At 40.0% G+C, this 20,419-nt stretch overlaps 2 protein-coding genes across 2 annotated transcripts; one reads left to right on the forward strand and one right to left on the reverse strand.

Annotated features, from left to right (window-relative positions):
* Positions 1-29: 29 nt before the first annotated feature.
* Positions 30-8,259, reverse strand: lemd3 (LEM domain containing 3). The gene is made up of 13 exons (XM_079454906.1): positions 6,845-8,259; positions 4,682-4,722; positions 4,291-4,360; positions 4,085-4,161; positions 3,796-3,875; positions 3,454-3,599; positions 3,230-3,331; positions 3,036-3,138; positions 2,559-2,737; positions 2,344-2,425; positions 2,136-2,241; positions 1,972-2,050; positions 30-1,810 (listed from the first exon to the last, which is right to left on the reverse strand). The coding sequence occupies exons 1-13, from the start codon at positions 8,196-8,198 to the stop codon at positions 1,647-1,649; spliced, it is 2,583 nt and encodes an 860-aa protein (XP_079311032.1). The 5' UTR covers positions 8,199-8,259; the 3' UTR covers positions 30-1,646.
* A 662-nt stretch (positions 8,260-8,921) lies between these two features.
* Positions 8,922-18,187, forward strand: wif1 (wnt inhibitory factor 1). The gene is made up of 10 exons (XM_079454907.1): positions 8,922-9,212; positions 9,297-9,436; positions 11,272-11,380; positions 11,567-11,707; positions 12,882-12,977; positions 13,855-13,950; positions 14,440-14,535; positions 16,520-16,615; positions 16,838-16,933; positions 17,194-18,187. Exons 1-10 carry the CDS (start codon positions 9,074-9,076, stop codon positions 17,322-17,324), a joined length of 1,140 nt encoding a protein of 379 aa, XP_079311033.1. The 5' UTR covers positions 8,922-9,073; the 3' UTR covers positions 17,325-18,187.
* Positions 18,188-20,419: the final 2,232 nt, after the last annotated feature.

Raw genomic sequence — 20,419 nt, forward strand, 5'->3', positions numbered from 1 at the left:
CCCCATAAAACATGACAAAATGCAGAACTAAATGCTTCACTTTTTTAATCAGAAAATACTTTAACACGTCTTCCTCATAATATTGAGGGGCTGTATTATAAATAATCATCAATTACTGGGGATGTGTTAGTATTTGCTATCTCCAGTTGTTTTCAGTCATTAACGCAAATGTTTTTTTATAGAACATCAATATTTACGTTTATCTTTAAACAAAAGCTTTGCAATTGTTTTGTAAATATAGTGAGAGTAAAATGAGGTTTGCAATCTTTTTACAAATATTTAAAAGCTTAAACGACACTGCACAAGAAAGGAAAACATTATTAATAAACAGGTACATTTTATTTACCTCATATCAACCCAAACTGCATCTGAACAAAAACTGATAAATCTTTCTGTGATCCAAAATTGACACAAAAGCAGCATGACATGCTCTCCGTTTATGAATGTGTCCCAGCACAAATCAGAATGGACCGTCAGATCTCGACTGACATGCTGGGACTGCAGCACAAGTGTGTACAAGGAAGTTCCAAAAAAACTTCCATCCTTACAATGTCTCCTTTGGAATTTTTAGAAAGACTGGGGACATTTAAAAACAGCGACAGGGTGGAATTAAAATTTTCAAGATATGTGCAAGGACAAAAAAAAAGATAATATTTGCAACAAATATAATGGTGAAAGCATAACTTTTAAAATATAAACAACAGTAAATAATTATATACTTTAATATAATCAGGCTGTAACAACTGGGGCTAGTGTTCGGAAACACAGCATTAAAAGGGAAACGAACCATTGTTCATTACTCTTTCAACGCCATGTCGAATACAACCCTGTGGACGTTTCGGAACGCAGCAAAATCAGTGTAGCTATTCTGTTGGCAAGAAATGAACGACAGCTTATTACGATTTTAATTTTATACAGATGATTTTAACCACCACCATTCAATGATATATTTACAGCACCCCTTCTAGAGTGTGCGCATGCCGATCATGGATTAAAAAAATACAAAAAAATGAAGGGGGGGAAAAACATACGCGAATGCAATATCTAAAACATCCTCAGGAAAATAAACATCCACAATATATGATACAATTCAAAGCTTAAATATAGGCATACTTTAACCAGCACATGCAGCTATGTTTAGCCCAACATAGCTCCTTGAAATTAAGGAGTTAAAAAAAGCAGATGCTTGAGATGTAATATAACGGTTTGATCGCTCTCATTGTGTTTTTAAATCGAAACGGAGTTGGAAGCAATTTTGTGTCCTTGAAGACAGCAAATCAAAGAAAACACATCGAGAAATGTAAATTTGCGTGTCCACTTGCACCAAATATGGGAAAGAAAGCAGATCGTGGTGTCCACCTCTCCTAAACAAAGTTATTGAAGACCCAAGCAGCTCTCTTTCCACCAGATATACACCAGTGTTCACATATCACTTGCTTTGCCTGATACCAAAGGACATGGATAAATAATAGCAGTAGCTCACACGCCATTGCTTGCATATAGCTGACAGGAGTTGACTGTGTGTACTCAAGTTGCCCTACTGTAAAAGCTCCCAAATGCGCTTCTCATTGGTGAGGAGGACGCAGGAGCCTCGTAAATAGCAAAAGAGAGAGCGGTGAGGATGGTGGTGGTAGTCTGCACGTCCCTCAGGAGAAACAAAGAGAGCTGGACGTGCTGGATCGCTGGTTCAGGCGTGACATGCTGTTCATGCTGGAGCTGGTGGGCTTGAGGGGTGTGTTGCAGCCCAGGGCTTGTGGGAAACGCTGGTGGTAGCGATCCAGGCGCAGGTACTTTACCGTTACAAGCTTACCTAGAATGAAATACAACAGGATGTATAGTGATCTACTGAAATTGTGCGATTCAAAGCGATTTATGAAAGTTACAGACAGAATCGAAAAATGATGTTCTTGTGCTAAAACATGATCTTGCTGTTCTGATTCTGAGAGGTTCTGATAATTGACATTCACTTACCATCAAACCAGGAGCCATGAAGTGCTTTGAAGGCTTTCCCAGAATGCTCTGCTGAAAGGCACTTTACATAAACACAGCCCTAGACAATATTAAAGCAAATAAAGGATTATTAGAAGATCCACATATTGTTGATTCTAGGAAAAGTCAGCAGAGAACACACAAACCTCTCTTGAGTTTTTGTCAACAGCTATGTGAACGATTCCGTCATTATCGCTGCATTTCTCCAAAATGGCTTCTTGAATGGCCAGGTGCCAGTTTTCCCCCTCTTCCCTGTTAAGAACAATAAAGAAAATTAACTTATCGTCCAACCAAAACGCGTTGTTGTTGTATTATCAATGCTAGGTCACATGTGAAGCTTCTCTGCAAACTCACATTATAGGGTCAAACATGTTGCGAATCTTTAAGCATGGCGTTAAGCTGTTTGGCGGTGAATTTCTTCGGTCCAATGGAAAAGCTGCGAGATACAACAAGCTACTTCAAACCCACGAAGGCACAAACTGGTTATTTGATCTCTGATAGAAAAGCTAGTATGTTTAACAGCCCACCACTTTGGCCATGCATATCAGAATAAATGAAGCAAGTGTTACCTTTGCCTTGCCACACTTTGGAGGGAATGCTGGACATCTTATCAGGTGACATTGAGGGTTGAAGCCACCTCCACACCATGAAATCTGCCCCACCAATTCTCTGTGTTTCTGTCCGAATGCGAGACTCATTGGCGGAGAGAAACGCAACAGCCCTGTCCCATACTCTCTTCATCTTTTTTCTGAGAAAATGACAAACAAATCCATTTAATACTTGATTTTGGTATTTGGAAATAAATGAGTTAACATTTTAGGGGAAGATTCTGCCAAATTCTGGAAACATGAAAAGGAATTTGCGTTCCATTTTACTTAAGTAATGGAAAATATTTTACTCCAGTAAAACAAAATATTAAACGATTTGTCCATCTGGAACTGATTGGATTATGAAACAAGGGCATTCCAAAGTGAGCTGAAAATGACTCTTTAGTTTGCAGTTCATTTTAGTATGTCGTCATTCTGTCATTCTCAAAGATGGCATACCTGTCCTGAGGCTGGACCAGAGAGTCACGGACGTGAGGAATGGGGAGGTACTGCTGCAGTTCCTTGTTCTCCTGACTTGCCTCATTATGGCTCCTCATTAAATCTGGACAAACACAAATCACATAGATTAAAGATTCTCATAACCCCTAATCACTGGATACATTTTGTAGTCTGAAGTGATGTGGTGGGCTTACCGATGATCCTCTCCACCATGTCATACATCTGCCTGGTTTCCTCTTCCTCTCTGCGCCATCTGTATTTCATATAATAGACCAAACCCCAAACTACACCGATGGCTTCGGAGAAACAGAATAAGAGGGGTAATTTATGAAATTGCCATCTCACAGACACAAATCAAAACACAGGAAAAATTATCCCTAGTCTGTTCTCTACATTTGACAAAAACCACAACAAGCACCTGCAAGGATGAGGAGAATTCTGTTGATGACGGTGAAGAAGGCCCGTCTGAAGCGGCAGAAAAAGGACATGCGGGGGTAGATGGACTCCAACCGAGAGATGTCTGATACGTCCTCTATGGGTTCATCTGGGTTAGCACCAATCAACCTGAGCAGAATATGCATATATACGATGAACACACAAAACACCCACACATATAGATTAAAGACTGAACATCCCATCCTTATGGATATATACATTGTCCTTAATGTATCATATATTCCTATTGGATCTGTCAAAAGGTTAAACAACATAAAATCACAATGATACATTTATGATAAAAAAGCACAGATATATTACATACCTTATTCCCACAACATCTTTGGTTTTCATGATCCATTCTAAGGACGTTTCAATCACGTCTTCATAGGCTCCATTTTGGAGCTTAAAGGGAAAACGTTTTATTAAAACATGCATTTTTCATATTTGCAGAGCAACTAAAGCTACGTTTAAACATTCTACAATTCTAAGAAAGTGTCCATGTTTAATTCAAGAAGACCAACCTTCGTTGACTTGAATGAATAATTCAAGTCACCCTGAAAGCCTAATCAGAGACAGCAACAAAAAATACAGCATCAAATAACCAAACAAACCTTGAGGTACTCTGAGGCGTCGCTGAAGGAGATGCTTCTGTTTAAAGGATTGATGGGATCCCCACAATCGTGTTCTCCTTTAAAGAAATAACAAGTCGTCTTAAAACTTTGAGCTAAGGGGACACTAACTCAAACCCACACAGTATCATCACTAGACGTGCACACCTCCTGTGATGTAAAATGTGTGTTTTAACAAGCACGCTCACCTGCGACATTGGCTAGGTAGTCATGTAAAGAAAGGAGAAGGTTGAGGATGAGATCCCGGTCTTTGACATCCTGTTGAGGTAATGTAAAGCGCATAATACAATTGCTAAACCTTATAAAATATAAATTAAGTATTCTATGTATTTACTACTATTATATAAGCTTTTATTATATATAAAATAGTGTGTGTATATATATATATATATATATATATATATATATATAAATAAATATATTAATATTATTAATTACATCACTCAACTCTCGAAACATGGAAATGTAGGCCAGATCATAAAAGAACCAATATTGTTTTGGTTGAAAGGGGACATCAAATTATTCAGCCACATGACTCAGTTTAAAACAAAGCAAACAACTGTACAGACAGATACTTACATACACCTCATCAAACTCCGGTCCAAACGGGTGGCTCTTAACTGAAAAAAGAAAAAAAAAAAAGAGCATTACTCATCAGAATCTTCTGCAGTCTTGTAGCAGCGGGGGTCTGTAGAAAAAAATGATAACAAACGGCATTTCCTAACCACGCTGACAGACAGAGGGAGTGACTGGAGCAGAATCAGCTCATAGTGTCTCACATGAGGGAGTGACTGATGGTGAGAGCCTGCCATCACCTCTCACACTTGAGTCATTGTCTGAACATTGCTTTTCTGTCCTTGTTCGAGTCCATGCCCTGATTTATCGCAGTAAGGGCCCTGCATGTCTCAATCACGGGTTGTATTTCGTCTGGCGTATAAAATGGGAGACATCTGATGTCGTAAGACGTTTAATATCGCAATCTCTGCAGGGAAGCAAAGCAAACATGTAGACCATGAAATTACTTCTATTGACTTTCTTTCATTGCCTTGGCAACAGAAGGGTCAAGAGCTCTGTATTGTGGGAAATTACACACACTAGGTCATACGAGTAGAAATATAGAGAAAAGCGCAGAAGATCAATCTACACAGAAGAATTATACAAGTGTGACAGTCAGGCATTCAGACGACCAGAGAAGTCATACTCTCTCACTGGGCAGATTCCCCTGAGACACAGACAATTAGTCCGCTTTAGCTTGTCTGTGACCTAGATGTCTGGAACGTGCTCTTCAGCCAAAGCCCTCTCCCTGAGAGGCTGGCCATACCACAAATATACATAGTAATTCATCAGCCGCTTCCTCTCAAGAGACGCCTCTCGCCTCAAAAGCACTTCACTCTGATGGTACTTAAGCCGTTTAAACTGAGTGGCAGGACATGCGCAGCGAACAGACGTTGATTTTTCACTTATGATCCGGGGGAAATGTTTCAAAAGATAAATGCTGGCTATCATATTATAGAGTGATTACAACACTATAGAACCGGCTACGGGTATAGATCACTTTAGTGCTCGGTACAGAAAATGAAAAATGAATGTAACACACATGATTATATTCTGAACACAATGTTAATGGCTTTTTTTCTGCAACAATAAATTAAAGAGTGATTCTTACATCATCTTTTCAAACTTTGCAGAGCCTCTGTCAGTGTTTAGGCCAAAGATTAACCAGCTACCTGCAATCGACCAGGACGAGGGGTGGAACAGTTATTTCAGACATGCCATGGAGCTCACTCCTATTTTAATGAAAATACCTCTCTGTGTGTCAAAGCTGCATTGGCATGGGCCGTTTCCTGTCCAAGAAGGTGAAAATTGTCTGGGCCGATAACTGCTATGTAGATTAGAAATGTTTGCCTTACGAAGTCGCAGAAACAATGACAGGAACTGTGAGGAACTTTCTAAAGCATGAATCGTGACATTTAAGAAAACCACAAGCTCTGTGATTTTGGTGAGTGAATCAGCACATGCTTTTTTAAATAAAAAATGGGATGGGAATCATAAATGAATAATGTCAATTCAATGATGTAAAAAACATAATATAATATTTTAATGGTATTTTTAAATACCAGAGAGCACCATCATCATGGTATATGAATATGGTAATCATACATGACATATTCAAGGATTGTTATAAAACTTCACTAAAACCCCAAAATAAAAATTCTGTCATCATCTTCTCACCCTTTGTCATGTCAAACCTTTATGACTGTTTTCTCCCATAGAACACAAAATAAGATATTTTGAAGAAAGTTGATAACCGAACAGCACTGGACCCCATTCACATTAATTGTATGGACACTAAACCAATGGAAGTAAATGGGGTCCAGTTCACTACATTTCTCAAAAAGCTTATTTTGTGTTCTGCAGAAGTCATACAGGTTTGAAATGACAAAGGGTGAGTAAATGATGACAGAACAGTAATTTTCTTTGGGAAAACTAACACATTAAGGATATGCACTTGGATTTGAAGTGTCTGTGGTGGGACTCTACTGGTAATGTATTGGGGTACACTGGTGGGATGTCATCAGGTAAGTGGAAACAATACGAATCAGAAATAGGCCAAAATCACAAGTAGTAAAAACAATTTATAATGGCTGATGGTTCACAGTGAGATTTATACTAGAAATAACTACAGATGGCTCGTTTTGCATTATGTAATAATACATAACTGGTCCTACACTTGATACTCACCGGCTGCATCCGTGTCTGAGATGCTGGAGCCCCGCATCCGCAGGTACATGAGGCCCAGGACCACGAAGAACAAGCAGGCGGCCGTCAGGAGGATCATGGACAAGTAATGCGCGCTGAAGCCCCCGGTGGCGGACACCTCCTCTCGTTTAAACTGCTGCAGGAGCTCGTCCTCCGTGTGCTTGGGCTTAAGGGATGAGGAATGACTGTAAGAGTGGTTCGAGCCGGTGTGGTTCGAGTGGTTCGGCCGGTAGGTCGCAGACAGACCGGTGTAAGAGGAAATACGCGGTCTTAGCCCGATACTAAACCTACTGCTGCCGCTGGCGGGCTCGTCCCCGTTGTCGAGGTGGTTCTTTGTAAAAGCAGACGGGCTGCTGTTACCTTCGTCCCCGGGTAACAACACAGACCTTTTCGGGTAGTTGTGGCTCAGGAAGCCTGCACTAAACTCCCTCCGTTCCTTATCATCGCCCTCCTTCCGTTCTACAACCATGTCTAGGCTGCGAAAGTCCGGAGTCTTTTCCGAGCCCCGGGCGCTTATGTACGGGGAAGAGAAAGATGATTTAGGCGGACTGTGTCTGGACGTTAAACGGCGGGGACGGTCTCGATCGAGCTCTTCGTCTTCCTCCTCCTCGTCGGAATCGGAGTAATCCTTGACTAGCTTACTACTATTACTACTAACGTTACTCGACACGTAAAACGTCTTATTCCCGTTTATAGCCCGGCTGTTAGTCTCCGTCTGTTCCAAATCGTCGTCGGGCTCGCCGTAGTCTCTACCATCCGCATCTATACTGGACTTAGCCCACCACGGAGACCCCGATGTGCTTTTTCTGTCCACGGATAACCCGAGAGAGTATCTGTGGTCGCTCCTGCGAGCGGCGGCGGGTGTTCCCGCGGGCCTGATGGGAGTCTGTAACGCGGCTCCGCGGTCTCTCCTACTGGCGCCGCCGAGGTTCGGGCCTGCTTTCTTCTGAGGCGCCTCCACGTCCGACTCGTCAGAGCTAAAGCCCAGGACGAACTTTCCGGTTCTGTCTGTACTGCGCTTTTCGTTCGGCGTCTGTCGTCCGCCGGCGCTCCGACGCGTGACGTCACTGCCCGGTGGCCTGGCGCTTAATCCCGGAGCTCGCGCCGCTGCGTTACCGCTACCGCTACTACTGCCTCCGCCGTTGTTGCTGATCGTCCCGGTGCTGTTGCGCCCTTTCCCGCTGCGGGATCCTCGCGATTGTGGCTGCTCCTCTCGCAGCTTTTTCAGTTTCTTCAAATACACCGGCCGCGTGTTCTCCGTCACCGGTCCGGGTGTAAAGCCGAGTCGTTTTAATTCAGAGAAAAGCTCCTCATCCGTTAGCTGTGCAGACGCCATCTTTGCACGAAAAACGCACACAGCGAACCACGGCGGAAGTGACGTAGAAGTAAGCGGACAGACGGCCAACTTTAGAGGAAAAAACTATTTGTATTTATCCTTTCTTTATTTCTTTTTACTTTATTTTTTTCTTAACTGTTTAATTACATCTTACGTCACAATATGTATTATTTTCAAAGTCTGTAGTTTGTCCATATTGATTTCTCTGATACCTGAAATAGAAATTTAAATGAGACCAAACCCGCACGAACCACAAGAGAGCGTTTGGTGTCCAGCCCAGGAAATTACTGTAAAGATTGTGGCAAAAATAAAATCACTAAAATACAAAATAAATAATAAAAACTAATTATTGTTGAACGTCGTAGCATTATAATCGATTCAACGTATTCATCAAATCATAACAAATGAATTGTGCGTTGTTGCAACATTTATATGTTATATACTGTACGTATGAACTTTAACAGGCACACTTCTATTGTATTATTTGTTTTATGTTTCATGGATATATGTCAAATACAAAAGTTTGGTTATAAAATACATTTAGTAGCTTATTAAAGAGTATAGACCTACTTAAGAGCATGTAAGTATTCACTTGCCACGTTGTTTAATGTTAAACAATGTTATACGAAAAAGTATGTTGAATTGTGTTACATTGTGTTATCATGTATAAGAGGCGCGTTCCACCATGCCACCTCGTGGCTAGATATGTAAATTGCAATGGTCGGTGCGTTCAAGTAGCCTGCGAAACAGTGCGCTCGAATCATTCTGTCAATACAAGACTTGCTTGCTACACAGTTAGTAGTGCACGGGACTGAAGCAAGAACGGAGATCCAGCAAACCGGACTATTCATATCGACCCACTGATAAACCAAGGGATGGCTTCCACGACGCCTGCTGTTCATCTGCACTTTAAAACGTGCCTTCTACTTTTCGGGGCTCTTTTAATCGAAGCTGCCCCAGAGCAAGGGAGCCTGTACATGTGGATTGATGCCAATCAAGCAAGAATATTAATTGGTAACGGGGCAACAGCACTTGAATGTTGAATGAATGAACTCTATACCAAAAAGGCTTGAAATTGCATAATGTTTAATCCTATAGGTTTTGATGAAGATATTTTAATTGTCTCGGAGGGCAAAATGGCACCATTTACACACGACTTCAGGAAAGCACAGCAACGGATGCCAGCAATACCTGTCAATATCCACCACGTGAACTTCACCTGGCAAGCCACTGACCATGTACGGTACAACTTTGTTTTGCAAGCTGCATCAAGTTTTGTACAGATTATTATTGCGTTATTGTATAGAGTTTACTTGGTGCTTGTTTGTAAAAATGTATATATACATATCAAGGAGTCTTTTATTTACGCACTGTTGTGCTTTTGAAAACATTGTAAATAATTTTTTTAGAAAGCATGTTTTAGAAAACTGCTGACACTACTTTCAACACTTACTGAAAACAAGACCTCGCAGCTATGTGAACCGTACATTGAAATCTATAGGCTATAATCTATATGTTTGAAAATGTTGGACCTATAAAGAATAACATTGAAATGCATCCGAAATTCTGAAACATGGGTGCCTACATCATTTGTTGAGTGAGCTTCATATGGAACGCAGCAGCCTTTCATTTATTCCTACAAATGTACAAATCCAGTCGTGCCCAAATAAGGCTCCTTGTTTTTTCTTATCTTTTGAAAACCAGCGTTTCCAATTCTTGCGGTATTTTGCGTCTTGGTGTTGTAACGCTGCGCACCGCGGATCAAAGCGCGGGACCGCGTCGTGAGCGCGCCTCCTCATGCATGTGCCAAACATCTGGCCACTCATCAGTACACTGAAAACACGCGTGCCAGAACCCGCGCTTTATTGTAAAGGGGAAAGTTTTGTTGGGTTGTTATTGCTTGTTGATCCTCTTATGGTTTTGGCAACCGATCTTTACAAAGCAATGAACTTTCTCATCAGAAGTCTTGTAGCAAAACTCGAAAAGTTGTATTTATTGTGTTATTTATTTATTTGCATGGCACTATTTACTAAATGATTACATTAAAAGTAATGACAGCGTATGCAAAGGCCATCCCGCAAAAATTTAATATTCGATTTTATAGAGCAAAGGTTACAACGTTTAATAAGATCAACATAATTCTGGTCAAGTAATAAAATAACATGGTGTATTATGTATATTTCCTCATGTCCAAATATGCACTTTTCATTGCACTGTCAATAAATGATGTTATATTAAACGTAATCTACAAACTCATTATGGATTGACTGCATCAACATTTGCACATATAGATCCGAATATCTGAACGTGACTCCATATTGTTAAAAACGTTAAAATAACCATAATCCATCTGTGCACACCACGATCATAATCTGCGAAGAGCACACTGACTTGGTGAAAGAGATGCAAAAAAGAGAAATTTTAGGGGAGGGATAGGGAGAAAAAGGACCCCGCTCTGTCCAGGCCTCTGTTAGCGCTCACTTCAAAGACAGCCGCTGAGGGTTTAGAACAAAGGTCCCCGACATAAAAGCCTGGCGGCGAGAGTTATCTATGTTGGTTATTCCCATTCAGCTATAGGATTAGCTAAGCTCTCCACACAGCTTGTGTACTTTTCCCTTCATCAAACGCTGGCCAGCTTTTACACTCAAAGCTAGAGACCAGAAAAAGAGGGAAAGAGAGAAAAAGAGCCGTCTGCCTTGCTTTCATCTTCTTTTGGGGCAGTTTTTTTGTGTGGGCCGTGTGTTTTGCCTGTCTTCACAAGTGTGTTCTCAAAGGGTTGAGGTCATCCGTTAGAGAGGGAAGCTGGCCTTCTTTGGGGGGATATTGATTGCTCCGCAAACGTAAAGGAACGGTTCACCCTAAAATGACAAATTCTGTGATTACTTGCTGACCCTTGTGACTTTTGAAACTCTGATTTATTTATTTTCTTGCAGGAGTTCTTCTTTGCATGCAACATTTTGTTTTAAAACAGCAGAATGTCCATGTTGCCCCTTTTTATTACAATGAAAGTTATGATTTTCATTGAATAACCATCATCACCTTTTTCCCATATGTCTTATCTCTTGTTTTTTAGGCAGAATACTTCTATGAGTTTCAGACTCTGCGCTCATTGGATAAGGACATTATGGACGACCCTTCGGTCAACGTTCCTCACTTAGGATCAGTGCCGCACAAAGCTTCAGGTCTGCTTTAATTTTTTCATTAATTCAGATTTTTATTTATTATTTCAAAATATACGTTTATTTATTTTATTGCGAATGTTTAGTCATAACTGTATTTTCATTGGGTTTTGAGTATTTATGGTGTAACACCAGATAAGAACATGACTCTTTGATGCTTAGTTCACCAAACAGGTTTTGTCTTCTCAGTGGTCCAGGTGGGCTTCCCGTGCCTAGGGGATCAGGATGGTGTCGCTGCATTTGAGGTTACCATCCTGGTCATGGATGGTGGTGGAAACGTCATTCTGAGGACCCCACACAATGCAATCTTCTTCAAGACTTGCCAGAGAGGTGACTTTGTAATTCTACCTTGGACGGTGATATTCATAAAAATTGTCGAGTGGTTAGATATTTGTTTCTGAAACAAGATAACCCAAGAGTACATTTTCCCAAGGTGACTAATGACTGAGATAACAACTTCTGGGTAAAAGACCTACAGAAATACATTGGCTGTAATGGTACACTTACGGAAATCTAGAGAAGACATTTGTGAAGTCATGTGCTCAAATCTCATGTCTATCTACAATACAACATGCAAGATATGAACTATTTTTCATGAGATACAAATGAAAATGTTTTGTCTCCTCATCTCTCTCTTAACCTAAGGTGAGAAAGGGAGATCATGGTATGGTTGACTCTCAACCTCACCCACAAAGCCATCGCTGGCTCATGAGGTCATGTGAATTCTGCCAGCTGCAGCCCTTTAGAATGAGCGTGTTATGTTTTTCTCTGATCCCCCCTCTTCTCACACACACTAACCTCGCGGTGTTGCATTCCCCTACACACCCTTTTCCACCCCTCTCCATTCGGTGTGGAGACTTCACAGATCAAATGGTCCATCTGTGTGAAGCCACCCCGTAGGGAGGAAGCAAAGTGTTTCCTAAAGACAGCTGAGGGTCCCTTAATCACTTGTACCCACAAGTTGTTTTTTTAACATGCCCGACTGCTTGAATGTCTCGCGCAGAACTTAAAACCGAGCACAAGGGTAATGCAGTTTGAAGGAACAGGCCACCCTAAAATAGAACAGGATCACTTCTTTATTTCTTCCGTGGAACAAATTTAAGAATAATATATTTTTTCAATGCAATTACAATTAATAGACACGGAAGCTACGGGAAGGCTTTCCTAAAGCATCTGCGTGGATGTTGCATCGAACAAACCAAACTGCGACTTTATTTGAATTACAATGAAATATCACTTGCTTATATTACTCCATATCTGTACTACATTGTGCTTTACAGAGTTGTTGACATTGTGGTTTCACCTCAAAGCCTCAAAGCGTTTTTTTCTGTCTTTATATGCTGCTTTGAAGGAAATGCTGTTAAAGAGTTCATTGGCCTTTGTCTTGGAATTTGATGTCCTTAAAGTGGTGCAGAAAGGGAGTAAGTTATGGGAAGTTTGGTGAGGATTAAAACAGAAAAGGAAAAATGCTCACCGTGTTGTCTTTCCTCGTTCTCGTTTGAAGCAAAGTGCCCTGGCGGTTGTCGCAATGGAGGCTACTGCAACGAGAGGCAAGTGTGCGAGTGTCAGGATGGTTTTTACGGCATTCACTGCGAGAAAGGTAAATCATTTTTTTAATGCATATTAGGCGATCGACGCATGACTAGTTTTTTATGCTAATTTACACATTGTAGTTTAGATCAATAGTTTGTCCTCACTGGATCTCCAGCGGGTCTAAAAGCATACCTTCAACAACACATCCCTATGAAAACCAGATGTAAGGAGTGCACCACAAATAGATTCATAAAAATACACAATGCCTTGAAATGTGTTCTGCAAGAGAAACTTCCTTTGGAAACCGATGAACATGTATGGTTTATTATAATGATGAACGTGTACAGTATATTATAATGATGAACGTGTATAGCTTATTATAATGATGATTATACCGAACCTCAGGGCATGAAATCCCAAAATGTCTTGTGCAAATTACAAAGCATGGTAAAGCAGGTTTGGAGGGATAAACATGTGTTTTTCATCTATTTACAACTTTAAAGAGCGGTTTACAAAAAAAGACGTTAAAAATGTTTTCAATATCCTCTTTGTAGCGCTGCTGTGTTTGTACCTAAACCACTTCCACAAAACACCTTTCATCCAACATAGTTTCTGGCTGATCGGTTTTTGCCCGCACAGCTGCCAAAACCACCAGGTTGTGTGCTGTGCATATCAAAAACCTGCAGCCCGATATAAACCTCCACATATATTATGCATTCTAACATGTTTTTAACTTTAATGATGTACTGAAATTGTTTATTTTGCAAAAGCGCGTAGAATATTAAGTTTTCATTTGCATTTATATCATTTGCATCAAAGGCTGCGCTACTGATGACGTACAAAGCGCATCAAAGCACATGAAATCGAATATTAGATAAACACTATAAACTTGCAAACAAAATAGCTGCAAAAGTAACAGGAATTGGTTTCTGCTCTCTTTTAAGCTCTGTGCTCCCCCAGATGTCTGAATGGTGGTCTGTGTATGAGCCCGGGTGTGTGTATATGTCCTCCTGGTTACCATGGATCCAGCTGCGAGAGAGGTTTGTTTGTCAGAAGTTTGAACACAGTTTTCTATAAGTTGCCTATGCGGTTTCATCGGACGCACGTGCATGGCCCGAAGCTTCCGGTCTGAGCTTGTTGAACGGTCTGGCTAGTGGCTAATAATTATATTTTATTTAGTTGAATTTATATTATTTATATTCATATTTTACTGTATAAATAAATATATTGCTTATTAACAGAAATAATCCGGCAAAAATACAAAAGCGTGCATGCGCAGACATTTTTATGTTGTTGCTTTGAAACCGTCTATATGCTGCAGGATTAGTAAAATAAGTATGATATTCTTAGTATAGTAACAATTCTATAGTATAGTAACATTCTAATATACTACAGTAGCGACAAGTACAACAAAGAAAGAATTTCAAAAGAACAACACAAACCAAATCAGATAAGATTGCTATTATTATTGTAGTAAGTGACACTTTTAATTTACAGATTAATTTATCTGTTTTTGACTGCATTAACAGCAAACTGCAGCACCACCTGTTTGAATGGAGGAACGTGTTTCCATCCCGGAAAATGTGTCTGCGATGCTGGCTTTGAGGGGATCCGTTGTGAGCTCAGTGAGTTTTGCAATATGTTCTAAACAGAATCATCATTTACATTTTACAATTGACAGACACTTTTGTCCAAAGTGCAAAGTTTGTATAAAGTATGCATGTGCCCCTGGGTTACAGACACATATACATAGCAAGAGCATTAAGGTATCATTTGGTATAAACCAATATACCATCAAAGAATCCCATAAAAATGTGTAAATGTTGTGACACAGCCTAATTAAATGAAATAGTTATAAACTCTTACTTAGAGTATTAACCTCCAATTACATCTTTCAAAGGGAAAGCCTGTGTTGTTATTCTTTGGTCGTGATTGGCTCATTTCCACAAATTACCCTCAGGACAGTTTTCAGAGTAAACAAGTGTGTTCTCATAGTGGTGTTAAATGGGACAACACCTACGTGTGCAAACACAGGATGTACTGCAGTTGTGTCACCCCGATCACTAAAAAGCACATTGTGAGCTCATAAGCCATGGCATTAGGTGTTCATGACCGTTAGTGTAAGAGGAAATGATGCTTCTTGCATGCTTTTTGGTGTTGTAAGTAATGTAAATCCTACATTTTCTCTCTAATTGTTCAAAGACACCGCTTCACGGTGTCACTCATGCGTGGCTTTACATCACATACCTATTGCTTGATATTAAAAGGGAGGAAATTGAAAACATTCAAGTTGATATCGAATGCTCCATAGCATTAGACCAGTTGTTGCTCTTTGATCCACAGAAGTATCATGTTCTCTATCAAAACACGCGCAGATATACACGTCCGGGGTCTTACTGACGTCCTCCCTTTGTGTATTACGATGGGTATTGATTTCATTGATTTGTCAAAGAACAAAGCGCACACGGATATTCGCTTGCATATGCAGGTGCAACAAGATCCGCAAGGATTTAAAAAGTGTATTCACGCTTATGCCTTTGCTTTTTTCAAGCTATTTTTAAGTCTCATTTACTTTACTATACATTTCTTTAAATCATTGCTGTTTAATAGTCTCTAGATTAATGCTTAAATTAACAAATAAATGGAAAAATGAAATAATAGAATTGTCACCTTGTCTCCTGAAGGTTGTCATAGCCAAAACATCACATAACTTTGCTTTACTGTGGCCTGAGATTCAGTATTGGGCAAAACGGAGTACCGATCCGATACTAAGTAAAAATTGCTAAATTACTTAACAAACTGTATGCAAACAATAACTTCCTAACCCTGTAAAACTAAATAACAAACAAATTATTCACAAGTTTAGTGAACTATTTATATAACCAGCATCAGGGCAGCAATTGCAAAAGTTCACTAGCTTAAACTTGACATTCAAAATTAAAGTGCTAATAGGAATTAAACATCCAAAAGAAAAGCAGCTTAATAAAACAGTTTCACAAGCTTGGTAAACGTGTCCAAATAAATTAGAGATGTGCACTACGACTAATTTGATTGTCGTTTAAACGAAAGTCTAAGACTAAGAATGGCGCAGAAGGCGGTCCAAAAACTTTGTGTAGGGTATATGTAATAGCCTACATTTTAAAGACTAAAGAATGTATTATTCGAACTTTCGAATCCAATATTTAATGTAGCTAAAACAGGCATATGTGTTCCACGTTCCTTACAACAGTAATATTTCTGTATTTGCTGATGCACCAATATGTGTAGTCTTCCAAGTAGTCTAAAAAATACAGTTGTTTTATTTGTCTTCCAAGTAGTCTTCCAGGTATTAAGTGCACTTCTATAATGTACTTAAAGTGCTATATTGTCACACATTCATTTTTTACTTAATCTTTTTATTGTGTTTTAAAGTGGAACAGTACACTTAGATCTTCTTAAGTTTACCTATTTTATCGTATATTTGAGAGTTTTGGGGCTTTTTCCTTGATGTACAAGCTAGTGTTAATTTCTTGACAAAAATAAAAATAGCAATTGAACAAAGATATGTTTTGATGACTCACACTGCACTCACAAATTTGTGTCCAATCAAATGCTTTCATTTATCCACAGGTAAATGTCGGCAGCCTTGCAGAAATGGGGGCAAATGCATGGGAAAGAACAAATGCAAGTGCAGTAAAGGTTACCATGGAGATCTGTGCTCTAAAGGTGATATTATCCCGATTTGGCACAAGAATATCTATATTGGTATCAAAAGCACATGCGTCCTTATGACATAATAGCTCCTGCAAAATAAATGCACTGTAAAAAAGAACCATAGGTGATTGATCGCACCCTAAACTTTCCACTAAGGCCGCAGGCTTAGTGAACATGTGATAAGTTCCCAAGACTAAACAGTGTGTCTGTGTATGACTGTATATGTGTGTGCAGCTGTCTGCGAGCCCAGCTGTGGAGCACACGGGACCTGCGTAGAGCCTAACAGGTGTCAGTGCAGGGATGGATGGCATGGACGTCATTGTAATAAGAGTGAGTAACACAAGATCCCACAGCCCCATTCCTAAATCCCAGATGACAAATGGCACCTGAAAACGGATTAGAAAGAGTGATCTATTGCATGAGACTCTCATAGAACTGATCCCAAAAACAGTTTCTGTCAACTTTTTTTACCTAAATCCATTACCACACTAACTATGGTGTTCCTACTGTATGGAGTTTTGGACATGTAACATGGTGGCAGTGGCACCATGACATCTAATCAATATTCGACCATTGTATCATTTCTTCAGGATTGCGCGGCACGGTTTCCAACAGCCAGCGGGTCTCTGGTCCCAAGCACAAGTCACAGCCTGCGGCTGCAAGGGACACCGTGGAATCACCCGACTCCAGCCAACCCTCTGAAACCAACTACGTGGTTTAAGCCTCTCAATTTTGGCCGGCGTCTGGCCACCCCCTCCCATTTAATGTCGTCTTCCTCGGACCAAAGCTTTCATCCTCCACTTCCAATCCCCATCAGTTCTGACGCGACACTCCCGAACGGGCTGCAAGATGTTTGTGTAGCAAGGTCACAGTGTCTGATTTTACCGCACTAGTTCCTTTGATATGATATCTCCCACAGTTACCCTTCATTAAGCTTCTGTACTGCATTAACCGAGAGGGGAGTGAGTCACTGGGTGTTTGTCTAGCGGGGTGAGCGTCTGTGATGTGTGCGAGTAGCCCTGTGGTTCAGCTTCAAATGTGGCGGTGAATCAACAGAACTTCTGTGTGTGTATCCGGCTTTTCACTGGACCATAATTGCCATGTTTGTCCGCTGCTCAAGGTTTCTTCGAATGACTTATTTTGTAAACATGTTGTTGTCTCTGCCTGTAATGCCGCTAACTTTTCTCATTATTTACGGTGTCATAGCTTGAGAGTATTCCAGAACAAGTACTTGTGTAACAACTGTCTTTCTAGAATATGTATCTTATTTGTGTTATGTAAAGTTAAAATATATTTAGATTATATATGTAGTTATACATTAGTGTAGTGCGTCTTTTAGTATATTCTTACAGTTTTCATAATTATGTATAACAATGGTGCTTGTTTTTATAAACATAAAGCCAAAGTCTTGATTTTTCATCCGCATGACTTTTTGCTTTACACAAATAAAATCTTACACTGTTTTCAAGACAACGCATTCGTTGTCTAATGTCCACAAATTCTCTGTACGGCGTAATAATCTTTTTAAGCTGCAATCTGTTACTTTTTGTTGAAAATAAACTAAATCAGTTATTTACCAACTACATAAAAGTCTGTATTGAAAATTTTGGTGAAACTGTCAGTTTGGCATCGTTTGACGCGAACCCACGTAAAGGTATTTAAAGTTGCCTGCAATTTCATGTTTTAAACAGAGATGGCGATATAGAGGCAAACGTTACAGATTGCAATTTTAAATTTGTGAAATTCCATCATTTCGTCGACATGGTTTGAAAGCCCAAAAAAATCCAGAAAGCTTGCCAGACTTCTGTAGATTCCTGGGGTGACTACGCAGTGGTGGGTCTCGCTCTGTGTGCGCTGGCAGAAGAATAATGAAATGTAAAGCATCTTCTCCTTGCTTTTAAAATGACTAGCCAATTTACTTCTACACACTACGCCTTAACTACACACATTAATATCATTAATTCGCCTTTATCGTTGTGTTCTCACGGTCCATGTTTCAAACAGACCTATGGCCCGCCAGTGGAGAAACACTGCTTGAGAGAGTTCATTCGCACATCACAGCAATTAACCTTGGCTCATCTATTATGGCCGGAAGTGAAAATAAACAAGCGCTCGGGTGATTATTTGTACGGCTCCACATCAAGTAGCACCACGGCCCACCATGATCGCCCCCCGTGCCCAAGGGATCCACATTTAGTTGCCATGTCAGGTCATCTTTCATGTGGAAAATAAAACAACAACACTACGTGGAATCCCAAAAATGCACAAGGCGCATGAAATGGCGGTAACAATGGAAAAAGTATTTTTTGAGGATTCTGATAATGTCCTATGGTATTTCTTTAGCATCTGGTAAATTGCACAAAACAGGTATGTGGAGACAGGTATGTTCCATTTGCATCTGCCTCTGGGCACTGAAGTGGAGGTTTCAGTCTATTGAAATCGATTGAAATGTTCTCCCATTACATTTACATGTATTTTTATTTTATTACTATTTTTATAACATATACCTATGTTTTATGAGTGGTTGATGTGTCTGAGATTTATAGACCATCGCAGGAAGCACAGCTATTCAATCCCGGCAAAAGAGAACGATCTTCTGAAGGCCCTGGCAGAAGCAGAAGCCAGTCCAGCAGGTCTAAATTCTCCTGTGGTGTGCTGGAAAATAGAAGAACCAACAAAAGCACATTATGCCCACTGTGCCGAAAGGTTCTCGCCATTGTTCCAACCAATGGAGAAGCAATGAAAGCAAGACATCAAAGGCCGAGCGGGAGAATTGGCTGTCTGATCCGAGGGCTTTAGATCAGCTCTGCCCTCATACATAATCACCCCGCTGGAAAATACAGTAGGCTTACAGGTAGATGTCGAGAATACCGCATAGGCGATGGGCGCTGACTATTAACACAATGACACCAATCAAGTGTCATTGGACTTCTAAGATAGAAAAACAAAACGTGTAATAGTATAACAATCTGGAGGGAAAAGTCTATATGGATGCTTAAGGGATATATATTATTTAGTAATAAAGTCTTGTTTGTGGAAACTGGCAAGAGTTTTTGTTACGTTCTAAGATCACTAAATAGAAAATCGACAAACCAGTTGTGTAATATTATACGTGTAAACATGTGTGGCAACATTTTATTGTTAACAGTAAAACGGGCCAAAATAAGCTAAATGAAAATACCTTAGAATACTTAAGAAGGGATGCCAAACACACCGCTCAATCACATGAAACCTGGCAAGTAACATCAGAGAGAAACCTGCTGGGCTACAATTTTAAAATATAGTGAAATGCTATAAGAAGGGTAGGAAAACTACAGAAGAATTACACATAACAGGTAGGAAAATACATTACAAATCACACGTGCCATGTGGCTCTCATTAAGTGTTTAAGAATCTTGATCTCTATGACGGATCATTTTCCAGGTGGGGTTAGGAGACTCTTAAAGTGATAGTTCACCAAAACTGTAATTCTGTTATATTTACGCACCTCAATATCAATTCAAAGCTTTGTTCTTTTGTGCTATGGAAAAGTACATATTTTAGATTTTTAAAACGGAAATGCAAGTAAAACGATCATATTTATCAGTACAGTATGTTTTAAAACTTTTTCAAGGTAGCACTGCATGCTTCTCCAAAGACCAAAAAAAACCCACTGACATCAAAGCTATGCTGTCATCACACAAGAATTTCTGTTCCGAGTGCCCCCATCCTTTAGGAATACTGGCCACCCTGGAATTTTAAGTGGAGTTCACCATCTCTTTCTAGGTCTTTTGGAGCAGTATGGAAGTCATCATGTGACTTCTCAAAGTGGTTTTC

The sequence above is a fragment of the Barbatula barbatula genome (assembly GCF_947034865.1).
Source record: "Barbatula barbatula genome assembly, chromosome: 4".
NCBI lineage: Eukaryota > Metazoa > Chordata > Actinopteri > Cypriniformes > Nemacheilidae > Barbatula > Barbatula barbatula.

Bases quoted from the DNA above. Each gene is read 5' to 3' on its own strand.
- lemd3 (XM_079454906.1), bottom strand. From the start codon at position 8,198: ATGGCGTCTGCACAGCTAACGGATGAGGAGCTTTTCTCTGAATTAAAA. The intron at 3,332-3,453 runs GTGCTTGTTGTG...GTTTCTCCGAAG, and splicing joins AATTCTCCTCATCCTTGCAG to CCATCGGTGTAGTTTGGGGT. The intron at 3,139-3,229 runs GTAAGCCCACCA...GTGTTTGTCCAG, and splicing joins CATGGTGGAGAGGATCATCG to ATTTAATGAGGAGCCATAAT.
- wif1 (XM_079454907.1), top strand. From the start codon at position 9,074: ATGGCTTCCACGACGCCTGCTGTTCATCTGCACTTTAAAACGTGCCTT. The intron at 11,708-12,881 runs GTGACTTTGTAA...TCTCGTTTGAAG, and splicing joins CTTCAAGACTTGCCAGAGAG to CAAAGTGCCCTGGCGGTTGT. The intron at 13,951-14,439 runs GTTTGTTTGTCA...CTGCATTAACAG, and splicing joins TGGATCCAGCTGCGAGAGAG to CAAACTGCAGCACCACCTGT.